The sequence below is a fragment of the Eschrichtius robustus genome, chromosome 18, assembly GCF_028021215.1.
Source record: "Eschrichtius robustus isolate mEscRob2 chromosome 18, mEscRob2.pri, whole genome shotgun sequence".
NCBI lineage: Eukaryota > Metazoa > Chordata > Mammalia > Artiodactyla > Eschrichtiidae > Eschrichtius > Eschrichtius robustus.
Window position 1 is genome coordinate 54,337,787 of NC_090841.1, and position 14,582 is coordinate 54,352,368.

The 14,582-nt window shown below is 34.6% G+C and overlaps 1 protein-coding gene across 11 annotated transcripts in view; it reads right to left on the bottom strand.

The window, feature by feature from the left end:
- Window positions 1-14,582, bottom strand: part of RBM26 (RNA binding motif protein 26) — an 81,631-nt gene that overhangs the window by 24,237 nt on the left and 42,812 nt on the right. For 8 of the 11 annotated variants that reach the window (XM_068526675.1, XM_068526678.1, XM_068526677.1 and 5 more), the window contains exons 13-17: window positions 13,795-13,926; window positions 12,480-12,551; window positions 2,858-2,983; window positions 2,432-2,506; window positions 808-975 (exon numbers count right to left, since the gene is read on the bottom strand). In XM_068526675.1, the coding sequence (XP_068382776.1) occupies window positions 808-975; window positions 2,432-2,506; window positions 2,858-2,983; window positions 12,480-12,551; window positions 13,795-13,926 (573 nt within the window). The remainder of the gene's footprint in view (window positions 1-807; window positions 976-2,431; window positions 2,507-2,857; window positions 2,984-12,479; window positions 12,552-13,794; window positions 13,927-14,582) is intronic. The other 3 variants (XM_068526682.1, XM_068526681.1, XM_068526680.1) reach the window with 1 other exon arrangement.

Sequence of the window (14,582 nt, forward strand, 5' to 3'; positions counted from 1 at the left end):
ATTTTCTCCCTTTCAATCATTCATTCTGGAGACTTCACTGGTGGTGCAGTGGTTAAAGAATCTGCCTGCCAAAGCAGGGGACATGGGTTCGAGCCCTGGTCCGGGAAGATCCCACATGCCGCATAGCAACGAAGCCCATGTGCCACAACTACTGAGCCTGCGCTCCAGAGCCCACGAGCCACAACTACTGAGCCCGCGTGCCACAACTACTGAAGCCTGCGCGCCTAGAGCCCATGCTCTGCAACAAGAGAAGCCACCGCAACGAGAAGCCCGTGCACCACAACGAAGAGTATCTCCCGCTCGCCGCAACTAGAGAAAGCCCGTGCGCAGCAATGAAGACCCAGTGCAGCCAAAAAATAAAAATAAATAAATAAATTTATTAAAAGAAAAAATCAATCATTCTGTACAGTGACATCAGATTGTTACTTCTCTGTTCATTAATATTTTATACCACCAATTACTTACAAAATAAAGCTCAAACTCCTCAGTCAAGCATTCCAGTACCTATATCGTTTTGTCCTCTAGCTACCTTTTCAAGATTATCCATAACTATTTGTCTAATTACTGACTTTCTAACTACAATTGACTTTCTAACTACAATGTGCAGGGTTCAAAAGATGAGTAGAGTTTCCTTGTTTGTGTTTATTTACTTATTAATTACTAGAGAAGGAGAAGAATGGTTAGTATATAATGATCAAATTTTAAACAAAGAGTATTAGCTAAAGGAAAACTGAATCTTAAATAATGTAGTGTTTTAATGTTTTTTTTAACAAGTAGTAATATGAATAACAACACAAATTGAAATACCTGAGTCTTGGTTTTTATACTTTTTGGAAGACAGCGTCCCGGAGAAGCAGCTTTGACCTCATCTTTCAACTTGGTAATATTTTTTGTCAAAACCTCTAAAGTTTTCATTATTTCTGCTTTATCTTCAGACTTCATTGCTTTGTTTTTCTCCAGTTTTGAAATTAACATCTGGCAAATTTTTTAAAACAAATATATAAGACACATTCCTACTATTATTTAAAAAGCAAACAGGGCAAAGTAAATATAAAAATAAATAACTGCTACTTTTAGTTTATGTATTCATGACAAGGCTTACAATCACTGAGACAGCAGAATAGCAGATTGGTGATGCTAACTATCTCAATTCAAGTCTTAATCTTGGTTTACGCTGTGAAGAACTATACTACTATTTAAGTCTCTTAGAACATAGTTCAAAGCATACAACCACAAGAAATTTAATTCAATCCCTGCAAAGCTGTCATTTTGAAATAGCAACAATCTTACTTTCTAATCCACTTGCTGATATTACTGATTCTAAGTATTCCCACTCCAAACATAGTCCGCAACCCAGAAAGAATCAGAGGAAAAGTTTTACGGTTTCCCTTCATATGAGATATTAGAAAAATGGCATATTTAGTTACCTACTTTCTTTGTCAGAGGGAACAGTAACTGGCTAGGCTAAGAACAATATGCCCAACATAGATAGGAAGTAAGAAGATAAACATGGTAATGTGGAGAAGACATCACAAAGTATTATAGGTTCTCTGAGTCAAGATGGTTTCAGTTTTGGGTGTAAAGCATTGTGATGTCTCTTTATCAAGTACATACAAATTTAAATTAGAAAAGACATACATTTTAAACCAAAAGGTAAAAAGTTTGTGTATTTTCAATATTTTCAAGTGTCATAACTTTTATTACCAGACATAATCAAGAATTGACACTAATTAAATGTCATAACTAGAGCAACACTGTACAAAAGAAATACTGCAAGCCACATAATTTTGAATTTTCTAGCAGCCACCTTACAAAGATAAAAGAGATACATTAAAGTTAATTAAATACATATTCTATTTAACGCATTTTATCAAAGGTAACATTTCAACAAAATTTACTGGGATGTTTTACCATTTTTCTTCATACTACGTGTTTGAAATCTGGTATGTATTTTAACACTTACAGCACATCTCAATTTGGATTAGGCACATTTCAAGTACCTGATAGTCAGATGTGGCTCTTAGCTGCTGTACCAGACAACATAGGACTAGAGGATCCCAAGCCAATTAAAGAAAGGTACATATGTCAACAATGAGAAAAAGGTTCCATTTACTATCTATTGAACTACTGTGCAGCAACATACCTGGATAAATATTCCTTATTTTCATTTCAAGTTGATAGTCATAGCTCAGTTTAAACTAATCCATTTCCCAGTCCACTGTGTAATGTATATTACACAATGTAATACACTTCATCCCCAACATTTTATCAATTAATATATACACATTATTATTGATAAATATTTCAGTTTTACCATTATCAATTACAGTAAATATGTTTCTCAGGACTATCTATAGAGTGTAAGATTAAATTCACTAAAAATTATGACACTTATAAATATATTTTGCCAAATCTAACTTTAATATTTTACCTTCTGTGTTTCAATGTGCTTTTCTAAAATTTCTTGTTTTCTTTTCCTTACATCCTGCTGAAGTTTCAGTGCCTCCTAGAGAAGGGATCAAAAACATTATCAGAATATTTACCATTTACCTTTCCGATAAATGGAATTACCCAAGAAGACAGAACTGGTTGTAACTGAAGAAGCTTGGCAACAAAAATGAAATGCCAAGTTTTCCTATGTAAAGCTTAAATAAGTACACAAGTTTCAAAAATCAATCAGGAGAGCCTTTCATTCCAAGAAGAAAATTAATATTTACTAATATACTAGGGAAAATAAAAGTTCAGTGGCAGCCAACATATACCTTTCTTTTAGCTCTATTTTATGATAAGCATTGAAAAAACACATACATGCAGAAGAGCTTCCCGACCTGCAAATTCTGTACACTACTATACTTACCTGTTTTTTTTTCTGTGCTTCATTATTATCAACTGCAGAGGTGGAAACAAGTAAGGTTTTTTGTGCAGCCTTCAAAGCAGCTGGATTATACACCGTTTTTGTTAGGCCAGTAGATGTAGACAACACCTACCAATACAAATTCAATTTCTCAAAAAATGTATCAAGCATTCATGATTTCCTGAGTACTATTTCCTTCAAAACTCTAAAGCACTCCTGTCAAAATCTAGCACACTGAACTAAAAGTATTATATATTTGTAATAACTAAGTCACATTAGTGATTTGAAAGAAAGGGTATGAGTGAGGGATAAACTATAAAGTGAAAAAATTTTTAATGAACACCATATACCTTTAGAAGAAAAGCAAAAAGCAAACATACAAAAACTTCAAATCAGTAAAAAACACTGCCATTACTATATCACTGAGAAAATATTAGTTGTTGAATACATTACTAGTATTCCTAGTGACTAAAGCAAAAACTGTACACAAGAACACAGCACAGGAGGAAATCAGATGCTGTCTTGCAAACAATTTAAAATGATCATTTGTAATTTACATTTCTGAAATTAACCTTATTGCTTTCTCTCTCCATTCCTTTGCTAGCACTGCTCCTACTTTAAGTGACCTTATTCCCTTAAACTCAGCTCAGGTTCAGCACAACCACTCCAGACCTCCACAAAGCTCTAATCATTTATTTCTTCTACCTAGGTCCTTCGATGAAATATTATTCCTATTAAAATATTTAGTAAAAATGGCCTGATGACATATTAATTTATTTTATATCTCTCTCCCTATCTTCACTGTAAGAGCCCTGAAACCAAAAAAACATGTCTTTCTCCTCTTTGTGCTTCTTCTAGTACCTAAACCTTACTACCAACTAATTATGAGACAATGGGTAAATTCAGGTACCTTCTTGGGCCTCAGTTTGCTCATTAAAAAGAAGTTCAACCTGATGGTGTCTAATGTCCTCACAAACCCAAAAATTCATTCCATGAGGGTAGGGATTTTTTTGCTTGGTTCACTGCTTTATCTTCAGTGCCTAGAACAGCACCAGGGCACACAGCAAATACTCAATAAACACTTTTGCACCAAGTTAAAATGAAATGATGGTAGATCAGAGTGGATAATCTTTTCCACACAAAGGTCAATTTAAGAAAATTAAAGTGTATAGGCTGCCTTTTTTTATCCTCCAAAAGCAGAAAGTTGTAGGTTCCACAGAGTGGTTGGTTACTGGTTCTTGGAAAGGAGTTTAGAGATCCCTCCAAAGAGAGCTATGAATGCTATAAAATCTAAACATGAAACCATATGTGTGAAGAGTGTAACTTCCCAGAGGAAAAAACATAGTTTCCAAAGTCTTAAAGGAGTTCATGACCTAAAAGAGGTTAGAAGAACTACATAAATAGAAGAGTATCAATGAGAAAAAGAGCCCTACTTTCTCGCTACTAAAATGTAAATAACTGGGTATATCAGAGAAGTAGCAATCTGGACACTACTTTCTAATCTTTTATCATGAAATTAGATTAGGGAACATCACAAAGCTTAGGCAACTCATCACTATTCTAAGTATCCAAGAATGTCTTAGCCTCTAAAAGAAATAAAAACCTAGAATACTGTAATTACACTAGTTCCACACAGCACAACTGATGTTTAAAAATAAAGGTTCTTTACAATAGTTGATGTATATCAAACTTTGATAATTTTCTTCAATAATGAAAATAGAAAATACTCAAGGTATCACTAACAAGTATGAAATGGTTGCATTCAGTAAAATATAGACAACAGATTTAGTTCATAGTCTAACTTGTCACATTCTCTGTAATTCTAGAGAAAAAGTTATTCCATGCTACCTTACCACACCATACAATGTCAAACTGTATGATTATACAGGGTGAGATAATAACTTTATAAAGGGAGAAACACAAGATAATCTGCTGAAGAAAGAGACTGAGTGTTCATAAACTGTTTTCGCCATGATGGTTCCATAACAAGTTGAACAGCTGTGACCCAAAAAGGATTTCTATACTCAAATAAAGTTGGAAACAATATCATAACCCTACTTTCTAGTTTCAAAATGTACATTATCATAAGAGCTGTGAGAAAGCCAGAAGTAAAGAAACCCATATAATTTGTTTAATTCAGCATTTCTCCAATTTCAGTGAGTAGGGAACACTCCCTTTCCAAGTACTGTTATTAATACCAGATATCACACTAAGGATTGCTGTTGCAAGGTGAATAAAAGTATCTGATAACAGTAAGAAGACTCCTTTATTGCTACAAGCATCTCACTTCCTTGTTTTTTCCAGGAACTTCCTTCTGTAAAAACAGAACATCAGCTAACATATTTCATTGAGCTTAAGATATCACTGCCTAATTTTTCACAGAACTAGAACAAAAAATTGCACAATTTGTATGGAAACACAAAAGACCCCGAATAGCCAAAGCAATCTTGAGAAAGAAAAATGGAGCTGGGGGAATCAGGCTCCCTGACTTCAGACTATACTACAAAGCTACAGTAATCAAGACAGTTTGGTACTGGCACAAAAACAGAAATATAGATCAATGGAACAGGATAGAAAGCCCAGAGATAAACCCACGCACATATGGTTACCTTATCTTTGATAAAGGAGGCAAGCATATACAGTGGAGAAAAGACAGCCTCTTCAATAAGTGGTGCTGGGAAAATTGGACAGGTACATGTAGAAGTATGAAATTAGAACACTCCCTGACACCATGCACAAAAATAAACACAAAACGGATTAAAGACCTAAGTGTAAGGCCAGACACTATCAAACTCTTAGAGGAAAACATAGGCAGAACACTCTATGACATACATCACAGCAAGATTCTTTTTGACCCAGCTCCCAGAGAAATGGAAATAAGAACACAAATAAACAAATGGGACCTAATGAAACTTAAAAGCTTTTGCACAGCAAAGGAAACCATAAACAAGACCAAAAGACAACCATCAGAATGGGAGAAAATATTTGCAAATGAAGCAACTGACAAAGGATTAATCTCCAAGATTTACAAGCAGCTCATGCAGCTCAATAACAAAAAAACCAACAACCCAATCCAAAAATGGGCAGAAGACCTAAATAGACATTTCTCCAAAGAAGATATACAGATTGCCAACAGACACATGAAAGAATGCTCAACATCATTAATCATTAGAGAAATGCAAATCAAAACTACAATGAGATATCATCTCACACCGGTCAGAATGGCCATCATCAAAAAATCTAGAAACAATAAATGCTGGAGAGGGTGTGGAGGAAAGGGAACACTCTTGCACTGTTGGTGGGAATGTAAATTGATACAGCCACTATGGAGAACAGTATGGAGGTTCCTTAAAAAACTACAAATAGAACTACCATACGACCCAGCAATCCCACTACTGGGCATATACCCTGAGAAAACCATAGTTCAAAAAGAGTCACGTACCAAAATGTTCACTGCAGCTCTATTTACAATAGCCAGGACATGGAAGCAACCTAAATGTCCATCGACAGATGAATGGATAAAGAAGATGTGGCACATATATACAATGGAATATTACTCAGCCATAAGAAGAAATGAAATGGAGGTATTTGTAATGAGGTGGATGGAGTTAGAGTCTGTCATACAGAGTGAAGTAAGTCAGAAAGAGAAAAACAAATACAGTATGCTAACACATATATACGGAATATAAGGAAAAAAAAAAAAAGGCCATGAAGAACCTAGTGGCAAGACGGGAATAAAGACACAGACCTACTAGAGAATGGACTTGAGGATATGGGGAAGGGGTGGGGTGAGATGTGACAGGGTGAGAGAGTGTCATGGACATATATACACTACCAAATGTAAAATAGATAGCTAGTGGGAAGCAGCCGCATAGCACAGGGAGATCAGCTTGGTGCTTTGTGACCACGTAGAGGGGTGGGATGGGGAGGGTGGGAGGGAGGGAGATGCAAGAGGGAAGAGATATGGGAACATATTGTATATGTATAACTGATTCACTTTGTTATAAAGCAGAAGCTAACACACCATTGTAAGGCAATTATACTTCAATAAAGATGTTTAAAAAAAAAAAAAAGATATCACTGCCTAGAGACACACTGTCATTTAATATAACCCTACTAAAGGAAAAGGGTGCCAATTATAATCATAAATACCAACAACTATAAGATGTAGCCCAATTTCAGAGGTGTGAAAATAAAATGTCTTAGAAACAGTGAACTATATGATTACAAATATTGCTCACTATCTGAATCTATTAGGTTCCAGAGTTTAGATAGTAAGAGTTTGAATAACAAGAAATATCTGTATTTTTCAAAAGATGAGGATAGAGTTGTCACAAAAGAGAAGAAAATCTGTTAAAAATGAAACCAGTGGAGGGAAGTAACGAACCCAACAGAAAAGATGATGCTACGATTCTAAGAATATAATAAAAACATAGTGGTCTTTCTAAACAACCACACCTCTATTTTCCAAAAGGGTTTCTGCATGTGCTGTATTTTTACATATTGACCTTATTTCCAGTGACCTTATTGTATTCACTTATTAATTCCAATCGTCTGTGAATTCTTTTGGATTTTCTACATATACAATCATATCATCTGTGAGTAAACATAGTTCTGTTTCTCCCTTTCCAACATTTATGCCATTTATTTTATCTTATTTCCTTATTGTAGTGGTTAGGCCCTATACTACTGGAAAAAGTGACGAGAGTGGACATCCTTTGCTGTTCCTGATCTCAGGGGGAAAGTATTCAATTATTTCACCACTGAATATGTTAGCTGTAGGGGTTTGTTATTTTGCAAATATACTTTGTCAAAATTAAGGAAGTTTCTTTACATTCCTAGTTTGCAGAATGTTTAATGTGACTAAATAAAGAATTTTACCACATTTTTTTTTCTACTGAGATAATCACATGGGGTCCTTCTCCCTCCCTCCAACATCTACCCCATCCCTCCTCCGAACCCTTTATTTTGTTAATATGGTGAAATAAATGATTTTCAAATGTTAAATCAACCTTGCATTTCTGGAATAAACTCTACCTGGTCAGGATGTATTATCTTTCTCATATCACTGTACATTTGCTAACATTTTACTTATGATTTTTGCGTTTATGTTCATGAGATATTGGCTTGTAATATTCATTTCTTATAGTACACTTGTCAGGTCTGGTATCAAAGCTCTCTTCAATTCATAAGATGAGCTGAAAAGTATCACATGCTTTGTTGTTAAAATATACATCACTAATACCTCTTACTTCCCAAGATAAAAGCCAATTCTCCAATAAAATAGGTTATAATCCATTAACACCGCCTTATCTTACTTCCTATATAAAATATTACAAGCCATGAATATTACTAGTACTTGTAAAAAAAGAAAAATAGATTTTTCTCATGGATAAAAACGGAATAAAAAAAGTATCTTGTAAAAAGTACCTACTGCAAAAGAAGGTTATTACAAATTAAGTCATCCAAGTATCATTTTTTAATAACAAGTGCCCAAGTTAAAATCAAATACAAAAGAAACATAGTTAGTATGCCTCAATCAAATACAAAAGAAACATAGTTAGTATGCCTCAAAGCAACACTCCCAATAAGCTAGTTCTCACAGGTGTCTAAAGCAGAAGTGCTTTGCTTAACTGCAATAAAAAGACAGTATTCTGAGGAGTTATGTGTAGGAAACTTATTAATATATAATTACCATATAGTCAACTTTCATATTAAGTAAATAATCAGCCTTTCAATAAATCTCAATGTTCACTTAATGATATTCCCTTAAAGCAGCATACAGATGTGTTTTCTGTAGCAAAACTTAACTGGGAATTCTAGTGAGGACAACAGGAATTTACTTTAAAATTAAGTTTATCAAATATTTTCAGGAATTAATGATTTTATTTCTTACAAGAATACCAAGTAGCTTAAACGAGACAAAGGGATTGAAGGTCTTGCAGAGAAATATTTTAACATCAAAGAAAAAAATGTTTAAGTCAGTAATCAATTTTTGCTACAACAGCTTGGTTCCCAGAAAATTCAGCATAGCAAATAATTTTATATAAATCATATCTCTCTGGAAGAAAAATAATCCTGGTAATAATCCTGACTGAGTAATCCACAGAATAATCCTGACAGAGGCCAATCCATTTTTTAAAATTAAAATTAGTCAATAACAGTTATGAAAAGAAATGATCATACCTTTCCTTAATCTTTATAATAAAGTAGCAAAATTACACAATAAATACAAATTTTAAAAATCAAAGGGTTACTTAAATGACTGTATTTTATCGTTAAGGAAACAGAGAGAGTAAGACTTATCCAGGATCATCCAGAATGTCAGCTGCTAAATCCCAACAGCCAAATTCTCTATATGACATGCAATGTTCCTTCAAATATGCCAAACAATTTCCCTTTTAAAAGTTCCATGGTACAGATGTCAGCTTATCATCATGCAAGGGGACCAGGATATATTTTTAGATTACCAAAAAAAAAAACCCTGCTAAGGAACAATAACATCCTGTACCATAAGTCTGATATACCTGAAACTGATATAAGAACATTAAATATTCAACTGATTAGTCAGTTTACCTTCTTAGAATTTAGAAGAGCTTTACAGGGATAATTTGGACAGTCTAAACTTTTTTAAAAAAACTAACCAGGATGGACTTCCCTGGTGGCGCAGTGGTTAAGAATCTGCCTGCCAATGCAGGGGACACAGGTTCGATCCCTGGTCTGGGAAGATCCCACGTGCCGCAGAGCAACTAAGCCCGTGCGCCGCAACTACTGAGCCTGTGCTCTAGAGCCTGCAAGTCACAACTATTGAGCTTGCATGCCACAACTACTGAAGCCTGTGCGCCTAAAGCCCGTGCTCCACAACAAGAGAAGCCACCGCAATGAGAAGCCCGTGCACCGCAATGAAAAGTAGCCCCTGCTCGCCACAACTAGAGAAAGCCCGCATGCAGCAACAAAGACCCAACGCAACCGAAAATAAATAAAAAAACAAACAAACAAAAAAAACTAACCAGGATGGTATATGCAGATGCCACCTTTATTCTTCATAAATCTCTCTAGAGTAAGCTGAGGCACTCAAACATCATTTTACTGATCACTCTACTCAAACAATACTTATTTAACAGCTATTACAGTATCTTAATATTTAGCAGTAAAAATTAGGTTTTAAGTTTCCTCTTTCTTAGCCCTCTCACATGCAATCTTAGAATAACAAAGAATCACTAGAGGGTTTAGTGGGTGCTATTTACAGGAAGGGGATAAAATTTTATATTTGTGTACTTGTTTGCTTTAACAATGACAAAAGATATTGTTTAGATGCAAGGTTTGAGTTTTCCCTAGCCTTCGATTTAAAAAAAAATTTAAATAACATTTGATGATGGGGAACATTCTCCTACTCTTCCTAAGACTTCTCTGAATCACTGAGCTCTAAGGATTATGCAGTAAAAACCCCTATGGACTAGGGGAACAGAAATAACCAAGAATAAGCAAAAACCAAATGCTATTCTGTAAACAGGTTCACTGAAGATGACAGGAAGTTACATACTTGTAAATAATTGCTTTCCTTAGAAGATTCTTTACAATATTTACTGAGTAATTTTTTTTTAATAAATAGCCCACTACCATTAGTGATTTTTCACAAATATACTTAATGCTAACTATATTAGCAAATTTATACTATCAATTCCAAATTTGGACACCTTTCATCTAAAGCTATACAAAACACGTTAAAAAACAATAATGAGAACAAGTAGCAAAACACACTAGAAAAGTTTTGTAAAAGCTATAGTTAGTACACTTCAATTTCAGAATCCAAATCTTGACATAAACGGATCCTAAACATAATCAGGGTTGTAGACCTCACCAGAATTGCTCAGCACTATACTAAGTGTAACAGCCCTTATATTATTATTTTATTCCTTAGTTACTTATTATCAAGGAGGATAAAAATAATCAAAGTAAATGTTTAGATGCTGCTAAATTTAGTGGCATAGACTAAGCCACACAAATTTGGGGGGGGGCATATATGGAAAAATCTGGAGGTTTCATAGTAGAGGTTAGAGAGATTTTCAATCTTTAAAAGAATGACTAGAAATCTGTTAGGCAGAAGGAAATCACTCCAGAAAAACCACCATCAAAAAAAAGAAAAAAGAGGCAGGAAATAGCAAGAGACAACGAACAGAAAAGGGCTCATTAGGGTAGAAAGGAACAACTAAAGCAGAGGTAACAGAACCACAATAATTGAGGTATGATGAGTTATGAATCAAGCAAATTTCGCTGAGGAAATGAAAGTTTCTGTACAAAGTTAACATTAAAATAAGTCTGAGAGTAGAATGGTGGCAGTGTAAACTAGAGGAGGGGGATGCCAGCCCAGAGGCCAGGGAACTGCAGGAGACAACTGGACTACAAACACAAGTGAATGACTCTAAGGCTTCCAGACTGCACAACAAGGAAAATGGTGGCATCACTTCCAGAGGTGGGTGGCTAGGAGGAGAAATTAACTTATAGGGGAAATAATGAATCATTTTAGGCATTTTATGCCTAAAGTAATGCTGAGGTGCCCAAGAAGAAAATGTGATATACAAAATGAGATTCATACTCAAATTTCTAGAATTGCCAAAGTTTAACACAGTAAATAAGGAAAATAATATACTGAAGAACCAGTGAAGAGAGCAGGTCAGCTATTTCATGGGATGCTCTAATTATCTATAATGTCAATTTCCCACGTAATCTTCATAATGGAAGGAGCCATGGACTAGAAAGAAATCAAAGACCCAGATTCCAGTCCTAGCTCAGTAACTCATAGTGTATAGGTCAACCATAAAACTATTTGGGGGTTACCTTCCTTAAGGTGAGGATAAAGAAATGACACAGATTATCTAATTCTAATATTCTGTGATTCGACATACCTCAAAAAAGACTAAAGATCAGGGCCATTCACTCATACCTAAACAGAAAAAAATAACACATCTACACAGAACTATAAGACAGGTCCAAAAATGTTCTCAATTTAATCAGCATTTGCTCCCCTCATTTAAAAAAAGAAATGACTAACTATATTGTCAGGCTATACACAATAGCTGTTTGTAATAAATAAAAAACTTATTTACATCATTCTTTCTAATTTACAAAATACTCTTTAAATAACTGATTTTATTAATCATCATTAAAACCCCATAAGACAAATATTACCATCACCATTTTATTGATGAGGAAAAGGGTTCAGAAAGGTTAAGAGCACTGCCCAAAGTCATGCAGTTAGTAAGTGAAGAGCCAGAGCTCAAACTCAGGTAAAATTCCTAATTCATGGCCCTCTCTATAAGGTTGTCAGAGTTTTCAAATTAAAATGTATGATATCTCTAAAGAAAAAATAGTAAATAAAAACTAAAAACAAAAAGAATGGAGCATAAGGAAATACAGTGAGCAGCAAGTATTAAAATGCTGATGCAAAAAGTAAAAAGAGGTAGGCAAATATTTTTCTTTTTCAGCAAATGGAAAGCAAAAAGGTAGGAATAAAAGATACAATTAAGAAGCAAGAGTTTGGAACTATGAAAACAATTAAAAAATTAAGGTGCCACCTGAAAACATTTATGAAGCCAAGACACACACATCATGCTATTCTTCTTACCTTTTCAGTTGCTGAAACAGATGGCTTTGATACAAAACCCAACCTGTCCTTCACAGATAACTTAGTTACATTCTAAAAAAATTAAAATGGACATATTCAGTGTTTCCCCAAACATATATAAGTCTGTAGGGATTTTGAACATTCTGATTCTACTAACATATATTGACTCTGTAAGTATACTGATGTTAATAACAAAACCTTGGGCCTTCTGCAAAGACAGAAACAGAAAGAGAATGTTTGGAAAAATACACAGTATACAGTATTACTCAATCATGGAAAATTATGATGTAAAATAAGAGGTTTGAACCAGGTGGTTGCTAAAGTCCCCTCCAGTGATACAGAACCATACATTCTTAGAACCCTGTGTTGACAAGTAGAAAGTTTGTACATTCTAAATATTAGATTTGAGTAGTTAAAATACGTGCCTGCTTTGTGAGCTTAAAACAAACGCCATTCTTTCCTAAAGTATGTTTGTTTTATAGCCAAATACACTGTATTTGGTGATGATCTGGGATAGCAGGATTGGAGGGGTTTTTTTTAGCACCTAATAATTTACTAATTTACATTCTGCATGTTTTTGTAAAATCTCAATATCTTACTCTTCAGGAATTATCTACAAAGACTATTTTAACAAGGTGGCATCCATTGGCTAAGTAGGATACTACATCCTATTTCACACAGCAAATATTGAAACCTATGAGACTGAGGGTGCAGAAACAAGAAAGTGCCACTCAAGTGTGGAAGGGAGGGAAGGGAATGGCATATGGAGAAGAGAATTTGAGAGTCAGGAATAAGTGATGCAAAGTTCTGAGAGAGCTGCATAAGTAACTTCAAGGTTTAAGCCTTCCCTTCCCAAAAGCTTTCAGTTCAGTCTACTGCATAATTATCTCTGGAACAGCATTCTAGTTAAGTAAAAGATGATGGGAAAAGTAAGATTTAATGTACTAAAACTTTACATTTTAGACAGTTTTGCTGGAAAATGTCTCCTCTACAAAGTGAAAAAGTATTTATTCTCATAAATAAGTATTAGCTACAGAAAAGAATTTAAGATTCAAATACTATAGGAAAAGTAGACTGTGAAAACGTTATGGTAATGGTAAAAAAAAAAATTTTACAAGTGGTGTTCAAATATGAATAGACCATCATATTTCTGTATAAAACGTACATATAATACACTGTATATATATATATATATATATACACACACACACACACACACACACACACACACAATTAATTATAATTCAAATCACCAAGGGAAACTAATTGACTGAGAACCTATTACATGACAGGCACAGTAAGACTTTTCATTTACCTGAGGAAGTTCTGAACTGGCACTCTGGGCTTCTGCTGGTTCAATAGTACTTGAAGGTACCGGACCCAACCGCTCTTTGACTGACTGCTTCACAACAGGCAAAATGGGCTGCTGGACTAAAGGCTGCATTACCTCAGAACAAGAAAAACATGTTAAACAAGTTGATTAGTTCATGAGCATGGAAGGTAACCTTTGTTATTTTGTTACTAAGTTGCCCATGCAGAGAAAGTTTTAGAAGTGCAGCTTATAATCAAAGCCTAACCACCTCCCAAATTCCTTCATGCATGTATATAGATGCATAAGATATTTATAAAGTAGAGGAGAAAATCAAAATCTAACCTTCACTATCTTCTGTCTCTTTTTTTAATTAACAGAAGAAAGTTAAACAGAAAAACAAACTGCTGTAGTACACCTCTGCAAACAATTAAACTTTACATATTCATTGACTCACTGATTGAAAGAAAAAGAGAGGAAGGAAGGATTTCCAATATGAACCCACAGTCTGAGTTTCTAGAATACACACAGCTACCATGTACTGGAGTATCTCCCATGTACCAGGAACTGTTCTATATGCTTTACACATATCATCTTATAATTATCTAAACTAGGGATTAATGTCATAATAAAATGAGAGAACAGGTTAGAGAAGTTAAGTAACTTCCTTAAGTCTGCATACAGTTAACAATGGTAGAGGCAGGATCTGAATTCAAGTCGACCTGACTGCAATACCTCTGCTTTTAAAAAACACTGTGCCAAGAGCGTTCCAAGAAAAGCATTTAATTTCACAC